The following is a 16638-nucleotide window of genomic DNA, read 5'->3' as shown; positions in this document are numbered from 1 at the left end:
CACCTAGCCTGCTACTGTCACCTACTGGTGGTTAATAAAGTTGCTAGTTTCTCAGAGAGCAGATACAGCTGTTCTAACCACCTTCATAGGTACAGTACACTATGTCATGCACACCATCAATAAGTGAGTCACCAACAAAATGTAAATAATGGGGCAGCAAATGGGGCAATACACATTATTTCATAAACAATCGGGCAGCAAATGCATTTTCACATGCAAATAGCACTTGATTGTGTAATGCTCAAGAAATGACAATCCTTGACAACAGCATTACTTTTTGAATCTATACATCCTTTGTTTACAAGTCTCCTATGGCAACAAAAATATATAGGTTGTTCATGTTTTGGTTATGATAAGGTAAGGCAGATGTTCCACTGTCATTGATAGTAATGATAATGATGATAACTTTATTTATACAGCATGTTTATAGAATGTTGTCACAAGATAAACAGACACTTTAATAAGTAAAGGACAGAATACAGATTGAGTAAAATGAAAAAAACAAACAGTCAGTCAAAATATTTGGATTCATCATAATCAATGGGTATATTTCATTACTTGAAATCCTGTAATTCTTTCATACTGTGGTCTGTGTGATACAGGTATAGGCTGACTGTATGCTACTAATCTAATTGCAATGAAAGTGTACTGGAGTATCTCATTCTACTGTGTTGATTGGTTATGTACAACAACTGCACTATGATTAGGGCAAATATAAGAGTATAGGAATAAGATGAGGTATAAGATGAACAATCTATCAAAAATATATCTGAGTCTGTTTGTCATGGTGTCCGTCTTTGCGACATGATATGCTTTAGCCTATGACTCCTTGTGGCCTGGGCAACCAAAGGAAAAAACGCGTTTCGCTCACGTTAGAGGTTATAATCTCCGCCCACAATCTGGGCGTCAATTCCTTCAGTCGCTTGTCCGCATACACACTAAACAAAATAGGGCGTATAGTAGCGTCTTGATTTTGTTCATTTCACCAAAATATACTCAAAAACGTTAGAACTTCTTGCTTCGTACCAGAATAATGCATTCCGGGACCTTGGAAAGAGCTGGCTCGCCAAGGAAAAGGACGCTTTCTCGGGGAGTGAGCGAGGATGAATCTCTTCGCAACATCATCAAGGAGGTGAGCGTCGTGAAATCACGTCGTCATTGTTTTCAACGTTGATGTATCCTACACGAGACAGTTTTATCCAGAAATAAGCTAAATACGTGTTTTTTGTGCCTGAGATTTGATGTAGGATACTCAATGTAGGCCTACTTATTAGTATTTAGTGATATTCCTGTCGACAAGAAATATGCTTTGGTTCAAGCCATAAATCGCGAGCAACTGCCCGTGTTTATGTTGCTAGGTGGTTACTTTTCTCCTGCTTTCGTAGCCTCCACCCTTTGACACACGCCCTGCTGTTACTTGTTCTTGTAACTATGGTGTGTTACATTTTCTAAAGTTCTCTGACCAACTGTAACAACGTCACATCGACTTCCTTTCAAGGCTTGCGAGGCGTTGTAGGATATTGTAGCCTTCCCATCGGAATTGCGTTAAAATGGCTTTACATGTTGTCGAGCTATTTAAACACCAGAGAAAATGGCTTACCTTAATCTCGTAGTTACCCCATTACGCATACTGTAGACTAAATTGTGCTGCATGCATGAATAGAATGTGGTATTCAAATGAGGAATGTGGCAATCACTTGTTTGTGAGAACGATTCATGTCTGACTCCAAATGGTCGAGTTATATTAAATCTATGCTTTCATTGGTGGAGGAGGCTACTGTGCTTTTAAATTGGATTTGTATACTTTAAGATTGCTTTCAGTACATGTTTCCATCAATGCCTTACCAATATAAATTGCGATGTGTTATGCAATATGAGTAACCAACTCACTTGATTAAGCATAACAGAAATGTTAATTAATTACTCAATTTGTTAAGCATGCAGTGTTATTATTGAACCTTACAATGCAAAGAACTTGACAGATGCCATTCCTTATATAGGCCTAGGTTTGCCGTATGGTTAGGTTTGCAAGACTTGGAGAGGTATTGATTTTGTTGATGGAACCTGCTTAACCAGCTCAACATGTTGTCATATACCAGCTGACTGTGGACAATGGGAAGGGTGCACACAGTTATTGTGAAGCGAAACACTAATGTTATTTGTTATACTTAATTGGCCCTTTGCTATTCTTACAACCCCATCTGCTCTTACACTGCTGAAGCTCATATTGTACAACTCAACATGGGTTGTGACGGTCACCAAAGCTTATTGATCTTGAAGATATCTCAGAATTATCTCACTATATAGACTTTCTTCCACTATCATTATACTTTGAGCCAGATGAGCAAGCAAAGAAAACAATGTTTTCTGCTGAAACTTCCCTTTCTAGTTCCCATTGAAGTGCATGCTCTGTAAACGTTATTGTGGCTCTACTTTGTTTCTCTGTCAGGCGGAGAGCTCCACCAGGCGTCTGACGCGGAGTGACAGCCGAGGGGACACCCTCAAGAGGAGAAGCGAGAGCCAGGTAGGACACAGGCAATTAAACTAACTACTGATGTCTCTTTAGTGGTGTGTCCTTAACATGGTCACCTCCTATCCCCTTATTGATCTGCAACACACAGGACATTATTTTAAGTTATGTAAGTTTATTTTCACATGATGACAAATGATGATGTTCATGCATACCTCTTCTTTCTTTACTCTCAGCGGTCGGAGGAGGATCTGGTCATGACACTCCCTGAGATGGTGATGAGCTGTGTTTTATATTGTGTTTTGCATCAAGATCCCTGGCATTTCAACAGTATACAAATTGCTTGTGCTGCTGCATAAGGCCACTTGAACACAGACGATGCTATTCTCATTCAGATTAGCCATAGGGCTGCGACTGTACCTGTATCAATTTACCAGTACACTCTTCTGGCCTGTCCATACATATTCAAATACTGTATGATACACACACTTGTTATGCTCACGCCAAATTACATCACCACAAAGTTATACTCATGACTTGTCAAGGAAACTTCATCTGCCCAAGGATATACCATACGTTTGTCAATGGTTGTATGTGTGAAGCTGCCCTATGATAGGGAATGCCTGTGTGTTGGTTGTCAGTCGCCCACACATATGCAGCCCACTGAGTGTGGCCTCCCACTGATATGCCTGTATGTCTGCAATGCAGTTGGAGCTCCAGACAAGCTATGACGAGGTGGTGCAGGAGCTGCGAGGGCTGGAGGTTGAACGGGAGACGCTGTGGTTCCAAGTGGATGTTCTGCAGGACGCCCTGGAAGGGGCTGAAGAGATGCTAGCTGAGGCGCAGAGAGAGGCCAGCCATGCCAGCATGGTAGAGATATATTTGAGTACACTCAAAGCTTAGAATGCTTAGATCAGTGTTCTGTTGTCATGGTCCAGGAGAGCCATATGATCCAGAACTAACACATCTGTTCAAACTAATCAAGGGCTCGATGATTATAGTTGAATCATTTCCAGGACCAGGACAGAAGAAATCTGCTCTAGATGAACAATCTTTCCTGTGCAAACCCAGCCATAACCCAATATGATTTGCACACAACCCATGGTCCTAGACCCAACATTTTAGAAGTCAATCTTCTACACTACCGCATTCATCTAATGTTATACTGGTTGTAATGTGTGTCTGCATTTGTAGGAGTTGGAGCGAGAGAGAGAGACAAAAAGGAAGTTGGAGGACATGGTCAGCTCTCTGATGCAGGAGGTGGAGAGGCTAAAAGAGGTAATGGGGGAACAGGGAAGAGGGGCTTACATAATCATACACAGAAGCACAAGTACAGGCTTCCTGGTTTTGGGCATGAAGACTGACTAATGGCTTGTTGCTGGCTTGTTACTGCTTGCCAGCCCTGGTTGCGTAACTCAATTTCTCAGTGGAGGGTTGGCTCAACTCAACTTTGCTTTGATGAACTTGACAGAATGAAGGGTTTCTGCTGCTGGGAAATTCCAGGCAGGGGGCCAACCTCCCATACCTGTTATTCCCACTTTGTGTGTGTGTGTGCGTGCGTATGTGTGTGCGTACAATACCTAGGAGGTTGTCAATTATTGACTGACCAGATATTTTTTCAGTTACAGTCCCAAAAGAAAGGATTTGACTTGATGAAGCTTTTATGTTTTGACATGTAGAGTACATTTTGTACTGTAATCTGAAGCGTTGCACATTATCTTAATGACAGATGTACGAATTCCACAATGGGTTCAATCCCTGTCCAAATCCCAGTCCATTCCCTTTATCTGGTTTATCTGTTACACAGGCTTGTGACAGATTAGAAGGGAGTCACCTGTTTGGAATTTAAAGCCGTAAGAACAGCTGAACAACAGATTCTAGCAAAGAAACCTTAGTAGTTTTATCAGTTCAGACTTTTTTGTTTTGATTCGGGGGACCTTTATTGTATCTTGGATATCTATTTGTCAGTATGGTCTAGGCCGCTGTGTCCCAAGGCTTTCCTGTAACATGGCCTTGGGTTTGTACCAGCATGTGCTCTGCAAAAGGATGCCCTGCCCTACAGCCTGCTTACTAACAGACATGCAGATGCTCCCCGTTTCCTATTCCTTTCTGGAAATTATTATGTGACAATTGGCCTGGCTATGTTCCCAGTCCAAGCCTCAAGCAATGCACATGGAACAATGAATTGATAAACTGGATCACAAGAGGTAGACAAGACTACAGAATTAATTTGCTCCTCTATTCATGGTAGTAGCAGCCCAATTAATGGAGGTCACTCACTACAACTGTTGAATGTACATTTCTCAGTATGCTTTGAGGTCTCACACTGTTGCCATTTTGTAGTGGGGTCTGATATGACAAGTTACATTATGTGGATATGCTGGTGCCATCAATGTTTTTGTGTGAGAATGGAGTTAGAAATCCAAGGTAAAAAGAATATTACATGTTGACTAACTTAGATATTATATAATCCTTTTTCCACAGCACAGGAACACCATACCGGCAGTCCCAGTGTACACACTTGTCAGAGAGCAGGAGAGGGAGGAAGAGATGGGTAGACAACAAGGCCAAGAAGGAAACAACAAAATGAAAAAGGAAGCACAGAAGCAAATCAGCGATGCACCCAAGGATGAAGGAGATTCTGCCCAAGCTGCACCTCTCACTATCGTCCGACTTGACAGCGTCCCATTGGAAAGCCAGAGGAGTGGCTCGTTAATGGAGACCAACGCTGGAGGACTGCTCGCCTCCTTCTTTAGGAAGGGAAGGGGAGAGCAGCCGTCTGATGGTGACGCACACCCGCCTCCTCTCCACGACTCCCGGCTGGGATCCTCGGTGGACTCTGATGACGCGGTGGAGGGCAGTGGAGAGGGGGCTGAGGATGAAGGCGGCCCCCTGACCAAGCTCCAGAAGATGGTCAGCAAGACCTTTGGGCAGAAGCCCACCCTAGCACTGGGCAGCCAGCCCCCTGGAGGCCAGGCGGAGGATGGGCGTGACTCCTCTCCAGACAGGAACAACGACACAGACAGCATCAGCGCCTACGAAGATGCGTCAGCTGACACGCCTGAGATGGAGGGCGTCTTCCCAGGGTCTGCTTCGGATGGGCTGGAAATGCCTGACGATGCCAGTTCCCCAGTGGATAAGGATGAGGAGGAATATCTGACCAACAATGATCAGTCCATTGGAAATGATCCCAAAAGTCCTGATTCTTGCCTTCTGTCTTAAGGCCCTTAAGGTGTATCAGCTGTGCAAAAAAAGGGTCATGTTTGCTCTGAGATCAGTACTCTGACTCAGTCTGCCTCTTGGAAAAGGGGTAGAAATCTGTTCTTGGACCAGTGCTGTCTTACATTGTGTCTACTGCTTTAAAAAGGTAGAGTCAACACTCAGTTGTCTTAATGCATTGTGGCAGAGTGGAATTCCAGTTATGTCTAAAGACCACTTTAAGCCAATCTTTCTCCCTCTGTCTCAGCATGTTTGGCATGACTTGCAAGGTTGCACTTCAGTATTTAGTTTCTTGCCATTTGGCACAAAAGGGAAATGACCTTCCTCTTGTTTTTTAGTCGTTAATTTGCTGGTAATCACTTAATTTGACGCACGTGAATCGGATTTTGAGGTCAAATATTGTACATTTTTAAGATGATTAGCTGTTTTTATGTTCATATAACCAAGATCAGATGCTGGCAAGATTGCAATTACAATAGGAGACAGTTGAGGACCTCAACTGGGAATGTTTTATGGGAATATTTCCATGTATGGTTATGAAACCATTGTGTTTTCACTGCCTCTCTGGCCTTCACAAGAACAGTTCTTTTGATCTACAAGGACTTTGTGCCTTTCCTGCCTCGCCTGAATAATTTAATTTGGCTGATATTTGGTAGTTATATGTTCAACTTTATAGCTGGTATTAACTAGCATGGATGAGAGGGAACGACATTCCATATAATTGTAAACACATACCAAAATATATATATATATATATATATATATATATATATTTTGTATAGTACTGCATGTTCTCCAGTGCTTTCAAGGTCATATTTGCACAGTTGCAGTGAAACTACTGAATTGAGAGTAACCTTACGTATTAATCATTTTCTGACATTGCAGGACAATGTATCATGTTATTATTTTTCTCTCTCTACCCTTTTCACAGATTTTTTTTTTTTTTTTGGACTTTAGAAGCGTGACACAAACATTGCTACCTATAAATCTTCCCATAAGGTCTTAACATTCCAGTCCGTGTTTGACTTTGAGGCACCTTTTGAATTTTGCACAGTTTCCATGGTTACGGAATTGTATTTTGACGTGAAATATGCATGTAACAAACAAATCTTCTTGCCCTCAATACTCTGTTTAGGGTGTTTGTGTTTTAAGTGTATCTCAAGTCAGAATACAGCTCTTGGTAGATCAAGTAATAATCAATGTCTTAAGAAATTGAGGTACATAAAAAGGGATGTCAAGTTTACTATAAAAAATGTGTTTGGAGTTGATTTTTAATATGCTACTTTCTAACTTTGATACTTTTTGTTCCTGAATGTTTTGTATTTCTATTGTGTCTCTGTTGCCTGAATTTCTGTTTCTGCAGGAGAAATGTACTGTACTAGTGATGTTTTAAACACGCTATTCTGTACCTGTTATGTAGATTAACTATTGTAATGTGTCTTTTATGGAAATACTCCTAGGTGTCACAAGGAACACTGAGCGCTTTGATGAAAACTACTAGTTCTGGTATACAAAATACAGAGGTAGTTGGTTTTCTGCTGGGTTTGGGCACTAATGGTGTATTACATTACAGAAGCATGCTGAGGTAGATTTGCACAACTAGTCTTGTGGTTTGCAATTGCAATCAGGATTTGTGGCATCATGTCATGCTCTGAAGTGGCAACATTGCGATTTCACAAAACTACAGTGATGTAATCCTGAGCAGGAATGCAAATGCTTATCATAATTACACCAAATAGTTTTAAGATATGAAATGGTATGTATTTTCTGAATAAATTGTATTCTTCAAAGAATAAACATTTTATACTCCCCCAGCTGTTTCTGTATTTCATAGTGTAGCAGTGAATATATTAATATCAATAATCTTTTATGAATCTGCCTAGGAATAGACAACAAGCAACAAAACAATACTGTAATACTGCATGAAAGGCACTTCATTTATAGTCCAAGAGGTTTGGACTTTAATATAGGCTACTTTAATATAGGCTACTGTATGCACACACTGGCAATGCTCCTGTCAACACCCAAGGTTGACACGAAAAGACTTGAAATCCAGAGTAAATTACTTACTATCTTGCTATATTGGAACACCATTCAAAAAATATATTGTGCTTTGTGTTTATGAAAATAATGCATTGAGACAGGAACTATATAAAACATATGTACACAGAACAAAGAATATGGCCTTTCATGGATGGAAATAAAAGAAGCAACAACAGGCCAAAATGATACAAGAACTAAAACCAAGTATTTGTCATCTCATCTCCACTATGCAAAGCCAGCTGTTTGCCCTTGCCGTTCTCCCGTGAGCTACAAAGCACAACTGATATTAGAATACATGTCACAATAGGACGGCCTTATAGTTACACTGAGACATATCTGAATCAATTCATCAATGACAGTAGCCAGAATGGCACACAAGCTCGTCAAAGTGGTAAAGCAGAGGGGGCAAATAGAGTGACGTAGAGTACAAGCTGTGGCGGTGGCAAGTTACAACCCAGTGCAAGCCAGGGAAATGATCAGTGTGCTTTGTGCAAATACCCATTTGGCCACTAGCTCTCTTTTAATCCCTTTGTCCCTGTGTGACCAAACTGCCTGAGTGACTAATTTCACTTCCTGTTTGAATGTTCTGATTGGATAGGGTTTGCCAAAACCTCATGACCCCACACCACAGCATGAACTTTTATTGGGAGAGTTGCTAAGTGTAGAAATCCCTTTTGAAGACACTGGTTCACGTCATCTGTCATTCATCATCCCTTTTCTGGTCTGTTCAAGGTGACTTTCACACCTCCCACAGCTACATGTCCTCTCTAATAGTTCATTTCACTCACTTAATCGGCGTAGGTAGAAGTTGCTCATATCCCTTATTCTTCCGTCAACTCCCTTTTTCAAATGGAGGCACTTCATTTGTTCCTTCTATATGCGGTACCTCAACCTCTTATTTTCCTGCCACTATTTAAGTTACACATCTCTCAAACATTTGTATTCCACCTTTTCATTCCCCTCTTCTTTCTGCTTGCTCCCTAAATTGTGCGCTTGCTGTATAACACCTTTACTTGCGGCACTCAATCTGTTTGTTCCTCCTTCACTCCCTCCCTCCCTTCTCAGTTTCCACAACACTGGGCTTTGCTTGTCTGGGTAGGCTGGCAGAGGTCCATTCCTCCTCCTCCTCCTCCTCCTCTTGTCCCAGCACCACCCCCACCGCTCTGTGGCTCACTCTTGGGCAGTTTCTTGGCTGGGAAATGGAGAGACAACAAATCATTGTTGGTACTGGATATCAACAGATAGAGAGAGGACCATCTCATCTGAAGCTACAACATTGATTGATAGAGTTGATTAGAGATGGAAATTGTATAAATAGTGGTTCATCGCAGCTCAAACTGTCCCTAAAGTGAGATTTTACCACCCTCTTGTGTCCATAAATGGACACTGCACCTTTAATGAGTCATTAGAAGTAAACTACAACTAAGACAAAAACATTGCTCCATCTTAAACTCAATTCACAGCAGATGCACGCATATCCGATGGTGGAATGGCGGCTGTGAGAGTATGGCATTATGGGCCACAGACAATTGCGGCTATGCGGGTGACTATTATGATGGGGCCTTAAGGAATTTATAGGTTGACTGTTAAAGAGAGAGAGAACAGGAGAGAGAGAGAGAGAAAGAACGATAGAGAGTATGTGTATGTTCAAGACAAATTCCAGCTGAATCCTGTGAATCTCAGCGATGCGTCAGTTGGCAGTGTAATGTGGCTCACCTATGGCAAGGAAAAGGTTGTTGACGTTCATGGCCGTCTTGGCAGAGGTCTCCATGAAGAGAAGACTGTTGTCGTCAGCGTAGACCTGCGCCTCCTGGAAGAGTGGCACACAGGGTGAATCACTGGTACAGTATGTGCCAGAGCAGTACATAATCAAAATAAAATCAGGGAAGCTCAATTAGTTCAGTTCAGTAAACCTTTACGGTCGCCTAAGGTCAATCTGAAGGGCAGCATAAAAGATGATTACAAATGCACAAAACATGGAAGCATATAATGCATAATATACACATAAGTATCATAACAAGTGCAAATATGTTAGTTGTTCTGCAAAATGCAAGATCAAAAGTCAGTGACAGGGCAGCCAGGTTAACCCACTTTAGCAATAACAGCAGTTATGGTCATGGGGATGAATGAGCCTTGAGCTCTAGCAGTCTATTGTACTATATAGAAGCTCACCTCATACTCCACAGCTCTGTTGGCGGACAGGTCAGCCTTGTTGCCTGCTAAGGCTATCACTAAGTTTGGGCTGGCCTGTTTCTGGAGCTCACTCACCCAGCTTTTGGCTTTGGCAAATGTGTCCTATCCAAAGCAGAAAACAAATATGAGTCACAACCTGAGGAAGGATCTTATTGGACAAAAACTCATGACCTCCACAAACATTTGTCTCAAAATGGTGGACAGTGAGCTAGTGTAAAAACAGATAATGACTACACTGAAAATCAGTGGAAATGGAGACAACAGGTGAAGATAGACAGAGAGATAGACGTTATTGTCTAGTATTGTCATACTGTGTTGGTGATGTCATAGACAACTATGGCCGCCTGGGCTCCCCTGTAGTACATGGGCGCCAGACTGTGGTAGCGCTCTTGCCCCGCAGTGTCCCAGATCTCAAACTTGACCATGACGCCATCCACACTCACCAACTGTGTCAGGAAGGCAGCTAAGAAGAGGAGAAAAAAATATATAGAAGACGCTTGACAAGTGTGTTCTCTCAATATGTAACTCATTTGGAATAAGAGCGGGTAAGAGTACACAGAGATAAAAAATAATAATAAAAAAAAACAGAAGGTGCAGATATAACACCAAGACATAGATGAAGGAGTGTGCAATGTGAAACGGAGTAGTCATTCCGACACAAATGACAGATTACGGAGGTCAGCCAAAAAACAAAGTGTGGGTCTATAAAAAAATAATACTCTGCTCTATCGTATCATACTTTACCCCCAATGGTGCTCTCCTGGGAGTCATGGTACTGGTCTTTACCAAACCGCAACACCAGACTGGACTTCCCCACTGCGGAGTCCCCCAATAGAACCAGTTTAAACTGGCTCACCTTACTGGACTGGGACTGGCCACTGGGTGATGGAGATAGCCGTTCTGCCATCAGGGGTGGGTGTGTGAGAGGGTTTGGGGGTTGCTGGGGACAAGGAGGTGGAAGATAGGGTGATTTGGTAGCTGAGAGTGGGGGACAGGGGGAAAAGGGGTTCAAGTGACAGCTGGGGAGAGGAGGATGGGGCTAAAGGAGGGGGGTAGAGAGGGGTCCCCCTCTCAAGGACAATGGGCCCCGTCTGCCAGATGAAAAATGGAAATCTACAAGACAAAAAAAGACAAAAAACAACAGATGTATGCCAGAATCTGGACTTTTATCATAATGGCAACCTGTCACACAATCACCCGTGAAACCCATATTAATCAAAATATATCTCCAGTCTAGTTTGCATGCTGCTGTACAATCAATTCTAGTATAGTCCCACAGGGAATTCAGGTTAGGAAGCATACCCTACACATTGCAACCTGATTTATATCATAGGTTGAAAATGTATATATCACCACAGTGGTAATACAATTATCATTATCAATATCATCATTAACTATTATTTGTCAATGGTTTCATGTACCATCATTTTATAAACACATGAACTCACAACTCCATACGACACACTATGATCAAGTTGGACATCTTCCCAACATGTAGGCTACAGACGGTTTATAATTCAATGGATAATTAATAAACCATGACAATGACAATTCCTAACAACTATCAACCCCTCCCCCACTTCTATAGTTCATCCAAAGAATGAGTGGAATTGGACACTCCCGTCCAGAAATCTGTACAGCCCCCCGAGATCGTCACACTATAATGCTTACCCGAGTACCATTCGACAAAAACTAACAAATACCTTGAAGGATTAACCTGTCAAGTGTCGCTGTCTATCCCCTGTATATTTGGTCCAGGCGCGTATGGTTTGAGTATCACAAATTCCGGTGTCTTTGGGCGGTCACTGATTGACAGCTTTTTACCCAATTGTAGGCTACTGGTAAAAAGTTCGCTCTTCCTCTCCAATCGCCGAACTATCGTTGTAGAGTTATTGAAAACTATCGGGTTTGAAGTTACCCTTGAAGCACAGATCTAGGATCGTCTTGCCTTCACCAAATCCAACGTTTTCCATTAGGTAGGAAGCACCAAGCGGACACTGGATCAGTATATAGGGACAACTTCATCCTGCTTCTTGAGACTCAAAGCCCTCGTTGAAATCAGTGCTGTTTTATGAGCACATGAAGATTTTCGTGGAACAGTTATAGTTGGAAACTGGTTGATATAGACTTGATTCAGAAAATCTATTGACTATTTAATCACATTTCTAAACCTTAACCCTTACCCAAACATACCAGAGATTATCCCATACGTTATTCAAGATAATTTGGTAACGAAAATGTATTTATCAGTAGGCTTCGCACAGTTACAGATAAGGAAAATGTACCAATTCATACAATAATGAATTGTATCGATTTGGTCAATAAAAGTGTGACCATTCAGTCGATGATTTAAGTTGAGAGATGAGTAGATATTATGCATAATGAAGAACAGAGTGAGGCTGAGCAATTCCTCAGTTTAATTATGGGGCTTATAAATTATGTATTTACTGAATTTGATGGGATCCCTATTTGAATGTTTGTCTTTTACTTTAATTCTCATTCATCTCATGGCTCAACCAAATTCATAACCCATCCTTGTTTGTAAATTATAGCTTGTCATCAGGTGCACAGGACAATACAAATAGCCTAGTTAGCCTATTACCAGTTAGTGAAATATTAAAATGTATAGTCCTTGCTTATTATGTACTCCGATGGCCATGAGACAACAAACATAATTGACCTGAAACAAAAGACCACAGAAAAACATGTGTTTAATAACATAAATGTTCCTCCTACTCGTTGGTTTTTGCTGGCAGTTACACTTCGGAAGACCCTCCCTCTTTTTTTCATTGCAAGAAATAGAACTTACACAAAGCACCTTTACAGGAATACTAAACTTTTCTAAACTTTTCTTCTTAACTTAGAATTACATTGGTCTTGGCCGAAGCTGATATCCGTGGAAATGTTTTGGTATATACAGTATTTTGCTTACGTCAGTACTTTGTAGCCATTATCTGTTTCATCATTTTTGTAAATAAACCTACACAGTGATGTCAGCTAAGTGGAATGCAATGTAGTAGCACAATGCCCTCACTTCCTTGGGACACTTATTTTTAGGCCTCAGACAGGCATTAAGTGTCAGTCCACTCTGAAAGGAAGCAAGAATACAGTGTATCTGTTTCCTGTTTACGGAACACTGCGTGGGTCTCCTAGGGCTGTGTGTGTGAAAGGAGATCTGCCCTACTCGTGTAAAACACCACGATAAACATCAAACTCTACTCACATTGAATACACCGAATATCCATCCACGGTCTCACTGTGGCGGATCCTGTTCACTTTTGTGTCACATGGGGGCGCCTTTTTAACAAAAATAACAAGACCACATCGTTTGAACTGAGGATACAGTATCTCTCCTGAGAGTTTGTTGTGAAAAGCTGTTGTGAAAGTGAGCAATAAGGATTTTGATGTTCTTCTGTTGTTTTGATTCTACTGAGGTTGATTAAACGTGTCTACTTGGTAATTAGGAAGATGAAAAGGAGCAGCATGAGAATAAATGTATCCTGTTATTGTATGGGGGTTGCATTTGTATCTCACTAGTCATAATAAAAACCCTGACCCTTTTCCACCACATCCTTTTCCACCCTTTTCAAAAGAATATGAGGAGATAGAGCTTTGGGATGCCTATATATACCTATATCCTATATATATATACACAGGATATACAATATTGGATATACAACCAGCATGCAAATTCAATCAAATTATTCTCTTTTTGTAGAGGGTCAATGGAGTCAATGGAGATATCTGGAGTTTGGACAAGGGAAATGCTATAGTTTTTGAGGTACTGATTTAATCATTTTGAACTAAGTTGTACTAAAATCAAACATGGCAATAAGACATTATTATTACAATTCAAGCCTACACTTTGTTGCATAGTACATGTGAAACTATAGGGCTATGACTATAGGTCATGTCGTTACTTTCTATGCCAATGTCTTACAGTGAAATGCACTTAAAACAAACTTAAACTTAAAGTTAACTTAAACTCAAACGGCCTATTGAAATGGAACCCCACATGCATGACAATGATGACAAGCATCCCAAACAAAATGCAAACAACTGTAAAAAAAATAAAAAAAAATAAAAAAAAATAATAGTAACCAGGCGTTGCCCATATCTTTTACATCAGTATTAATGCACTCAAACAATATACTTCGACAAAAGGAGTGACCTCTCGCCGGGTATTTTTCCAATAAGATGTATGGACCACACAGACATCGGTTGCCCCTATGAGAGCGCGGAGAGGCGAGAGCAATTTAAAGCCATGACATCACATTTCCTGACGACCGTTTCCAAACGCGGAAAGACCTCCAAGATGGTCTTTTTTCAAGCTTTCCCCTGTCCGAGGAAAGAAGGAATGCAGCCTTTTTAAACAATACGGGGACTCTCTTGTCTTAAATGCGTATTTTTAGACGTGCCCTATTTAACGTTGGTACTGCATGACTGTATTTTTCCCTCCCTATGCACCATTTTCTGGTATTGGTAAGTGTTATTTTCATTACAGTGTATCCTAATCAATGTGCTATGTTTAGAAAATAGTAGCTAGAGATGATAAGATAAACCTTTGTGGTGAACGTTAGGATGCTACAGAGGTTGATAGTGGGCTCAGATTTGCCAGAGATCGTGGTGGTGTTTAATACGTGGCTCTATGTAAACACAATGAGCCATTTAACTGTTATTATGTGACGTGCATGTCTCTGCATTGATTTAAACATGGGCAGGAAACCTTACTCAGCGAACACAATTTAGCTGGTCGCGCTCCAACGGTTATCAAGTGACTTTCCGAGTGTAGAAAGGCTATAGGCTATAGTCACGCATCGGGCATCATCGTATTGATTATCATGTTTTCAAAAACAATAACCTTCATAACAAATAAAGGCCCGCCTTGTAAAACGCATCTACGTGGAGTCGGTGTCCGGCTATATGCTATCACAGGTGGTGCTTAGTATCAGTTTTATTATCGGGTATTCGTTCTTTGGAGGACATGATTGTTGCTATATTGTAGCGACTTTTCGAACGAGACACGAACACTACACGCCACGGGGCGGATACATAGTTGCAACATCTGCTCAAATAGCCGGCCTTGATCTGTTGTGCTCTAGAGGCATAGGTTACATTTGTGTATTGGTTGCATGCTTTTGCCTGCACAGTATTTTGAGAGAATGAATGTATTGTCATCAACCTCTCAAGTGAATCATGCACACATCTTGAAATCATTATCCATTATTTTTCAGACTGGTTGTTTGGTTTGGAAAGCTTGCTTGCTACAGTAAATCTCCAGTAAATGGCTACAATGTATTCTGGGCAAGGGCTGCACCTGTGAGCATATTCAAATATTTACTTGGGCCTACAGTCCTCTGTGCAGTTGGCCAGTTACATGTGTGAGCTGAGCAATGACTCCAAATGATTCTGACATCACCATCATATAACTTTAGGATATCTTGGGTCAAAGTTGATGTGCTAACTGGCTACACTGCTGTCTCTGTGTTACAGTATCTCAAGGAGTCAAAATCTTCTTGTGTGTGATCAGGTAGAGCATGGGAATCAAAGCTATAAAGCTGCTACTCAAGATTAATAAACAAGCCTCAAACGCACATTCAGGTAATGACACAGGGCTAATGCTGTGAACTTCATACTATAGAACCCTCTCATCAGAGGATACTGAAACCCTTACTTTTTGGCTACTTGCCTCATCTACTGATGTGTCACACAACCACTGGTGTGACATGTCAGCCATCTTTCAATAGAACACTCATCTCATACACTTTCATTGGTCAGTAATTTACGAGTCACCTACCAGTTAGGTAAACAGGGGAATAACTTATAAATAAATACCAATATTTACATCTGTAAAGTAAAGTGTTATCAGCATACTTTTTGTAAATAGTTTTACTTTGATCTTTATTTATTCTTGGTTGGATTGGTACAAAAAATACTTTGAGCCACTTTTTCTTGGTACATAACAGCCACAAAGTGCCCAAAAATAACTGTAGGCTAATATTTAGTTGGGATGAGACAATGGGAGTTCTGAAGCGAGCAATTCCGCGGCATGCAATTCATTTTCGGGCAGTTAAATAATCACTGGAGTCTTTATCCCTGACGCCATAGGTCATTTTTGTAGTTATATGTGGCTACAGTTTTTTTTTAACTGCAGGAGATGGGTGCTGCCTGCTCATGCAATAGGGAAGTCGATAATGCAAAGATACCATCCACATTAAAGAGACACAATGATGCTAATAACACAATCTTAAACATGGCCTGCTCCAAACTTTGTTCCATATAATTCTGTCAACAAGCTCACATCCCATTTTAGATTACACTATTGTTTTCAGATGGAATGTTTCCAAAAGATCCTCAAATTCCATCCTATAGTGGCCAACATGACCTTGTTAGAAATCATAGCAATGTTTTGGATATATACGGAAAAGTGAGTATCTGATCACAGTTGGTGGAACAGGCCAATATTGAGACATGCTTCCATGCTTTATTAGCCTCCCATTACCCTAAGACTCATACTCATGTTGCTGCGTTGCTAAGCATCAGCCAATCGCTGGTGACCTCTCAAAAGAGAAAACAGAGAATGAGGTGAAAAAAATGAGGAAGTGATTTAATGTAAGCTCCTTTGATTTTGTCTCACTTTGATGATGCAAGTGTGGTTGTCAAGGCCAAGGTTTGCATTGGTTTAAATGGGGAAAACCTGGCGGAGTACTGGA

General features: G+C 41.0%; 2 protein-coding genes across 3 annotated transcripts; one reads left to right on the top strand and one right to left on the bottom strand.

Moving 5' to 3' along the window:
* Positions 1–928: 928 nt before the first annotated feature.
* LOC310804108 (uncharacterized protein) lies at positions 929–7500 on the top strand. Its single transcript, XM_083669207.1, has 6 exons — positions 929–1132; positions 2450–2524; positions 2707–2745; positions 3179–3340; positions 3665–3748; positions 4955–7500. Exons 1-6 carry the CDS (start codon positions 1034–1036, stop codon positions 5690–5692), a joined length of 1197 nt encoding a protein of 398 aa, XP_083525333.1. The 5' UTR covers positions 929–1033; the 3' UTR covers positions 5693–7500.
* A 293-nt stretch (positions 7501–7793) lies between these two features.
* On the bottom strand, positions 7794–11699 carry LOC310804109 (ras-related protein Rab-5B-like). 2 transcript variants are annotated; one of them, XM_083669208.1, is made up of 6 exons: positions 11629–11699; positions 10670–11038; positions 10237–10388; positions 9905–10027; positions 9449–9542; positions 7794–8924 (listed from the first exon to the last, which is right to left on the bottom strand). In XM_083669208.1, exons 2-6 carry the CDS (start codon positions 10830–10832, stop codon positions 8794–8796), a joined length of 663 nt encoding a protein of 220 aa, XP_083525334.1. In that variant the 5' UTR covers positions 10833–11038; positions 11629–11699; the 3' UTR covers positions 7794–8793. The 2 variants fall into 2 exon arrangements, with proteins under 2 accessions (XP_083525334.1, XP_083525335.1); XM_083669209.1 differs by having other exon boundaries at positions 11597–11685.
* Between the last annotated feature and the right edge of the window lie 4939 nt (positions 11700–16638).

The sequence above is a fragment of the Argentina silus genome (assembly GCF_951799395.1).
Source record: "Argentina silus genome assembly, chromosome: 4".
Taxonomy (NCBI): Eukaryota; Metazoa; Chordata; class Actinopteri; order Argentiniformes; family Argentinidae; genus Argentina; species Argentina silus.
This window is presented reverse-complemented; position numbering and strand designations above follow the sequence as displayed.

What these genes read in the sequence shown, in the direction of transcription:
- LOC310804109 (XM_083669208.1), bottom strand. Translation starts at nt 10,832, where the DNA reads ATGGCAGAACGGCTATCTCCATCACCCAGTGGCCAGTCCCAGTCCAGT. An exon ending in ACAGAGCTGTGGAGTATGAG is followed by an intron (nt 9,543 to 9,904) that starts GTGAGCTTCTAT and finishes CCACTCTTCCAG; the next exon opens with GAGGCGCAGGTCTACGCTGA. An exon ending in CAACCTTTTCCTTGCCATAG is followed by an intron (nt 8,925 to 9,448) that starts GTGAGCCACATT and finishes TCCATTTCCCAG; the next exon opens with CCAAGAAACTGCCCAAGAGT.
- LOC310804108 (XM_083669207.1), top strand. Translation starts at nt 1,034, where the DNA reads ATGCATTCCGGGACCTTGGAAAGAGCTGGCTCGCCAAGGAAAAGGACG. An exon ending in TCATGACACTCCCTGAGATG is followed by an intron (nt 2,746 to 3,178) that starts GTGATGAGCTGT and finishes TCTGCAATGCAG; the next exon opens with TTGGAGCTCCAGACAAGCTA. An exon ending in AGGCCAGCCATGCCAGCATG is followed by an intron (nt 3,341 to 3,664) that starts GTAGAGATATAT and finishes CTGCATTTGTAG; the next exon opens with GAGTTGGAGCGAGAGAGAGA.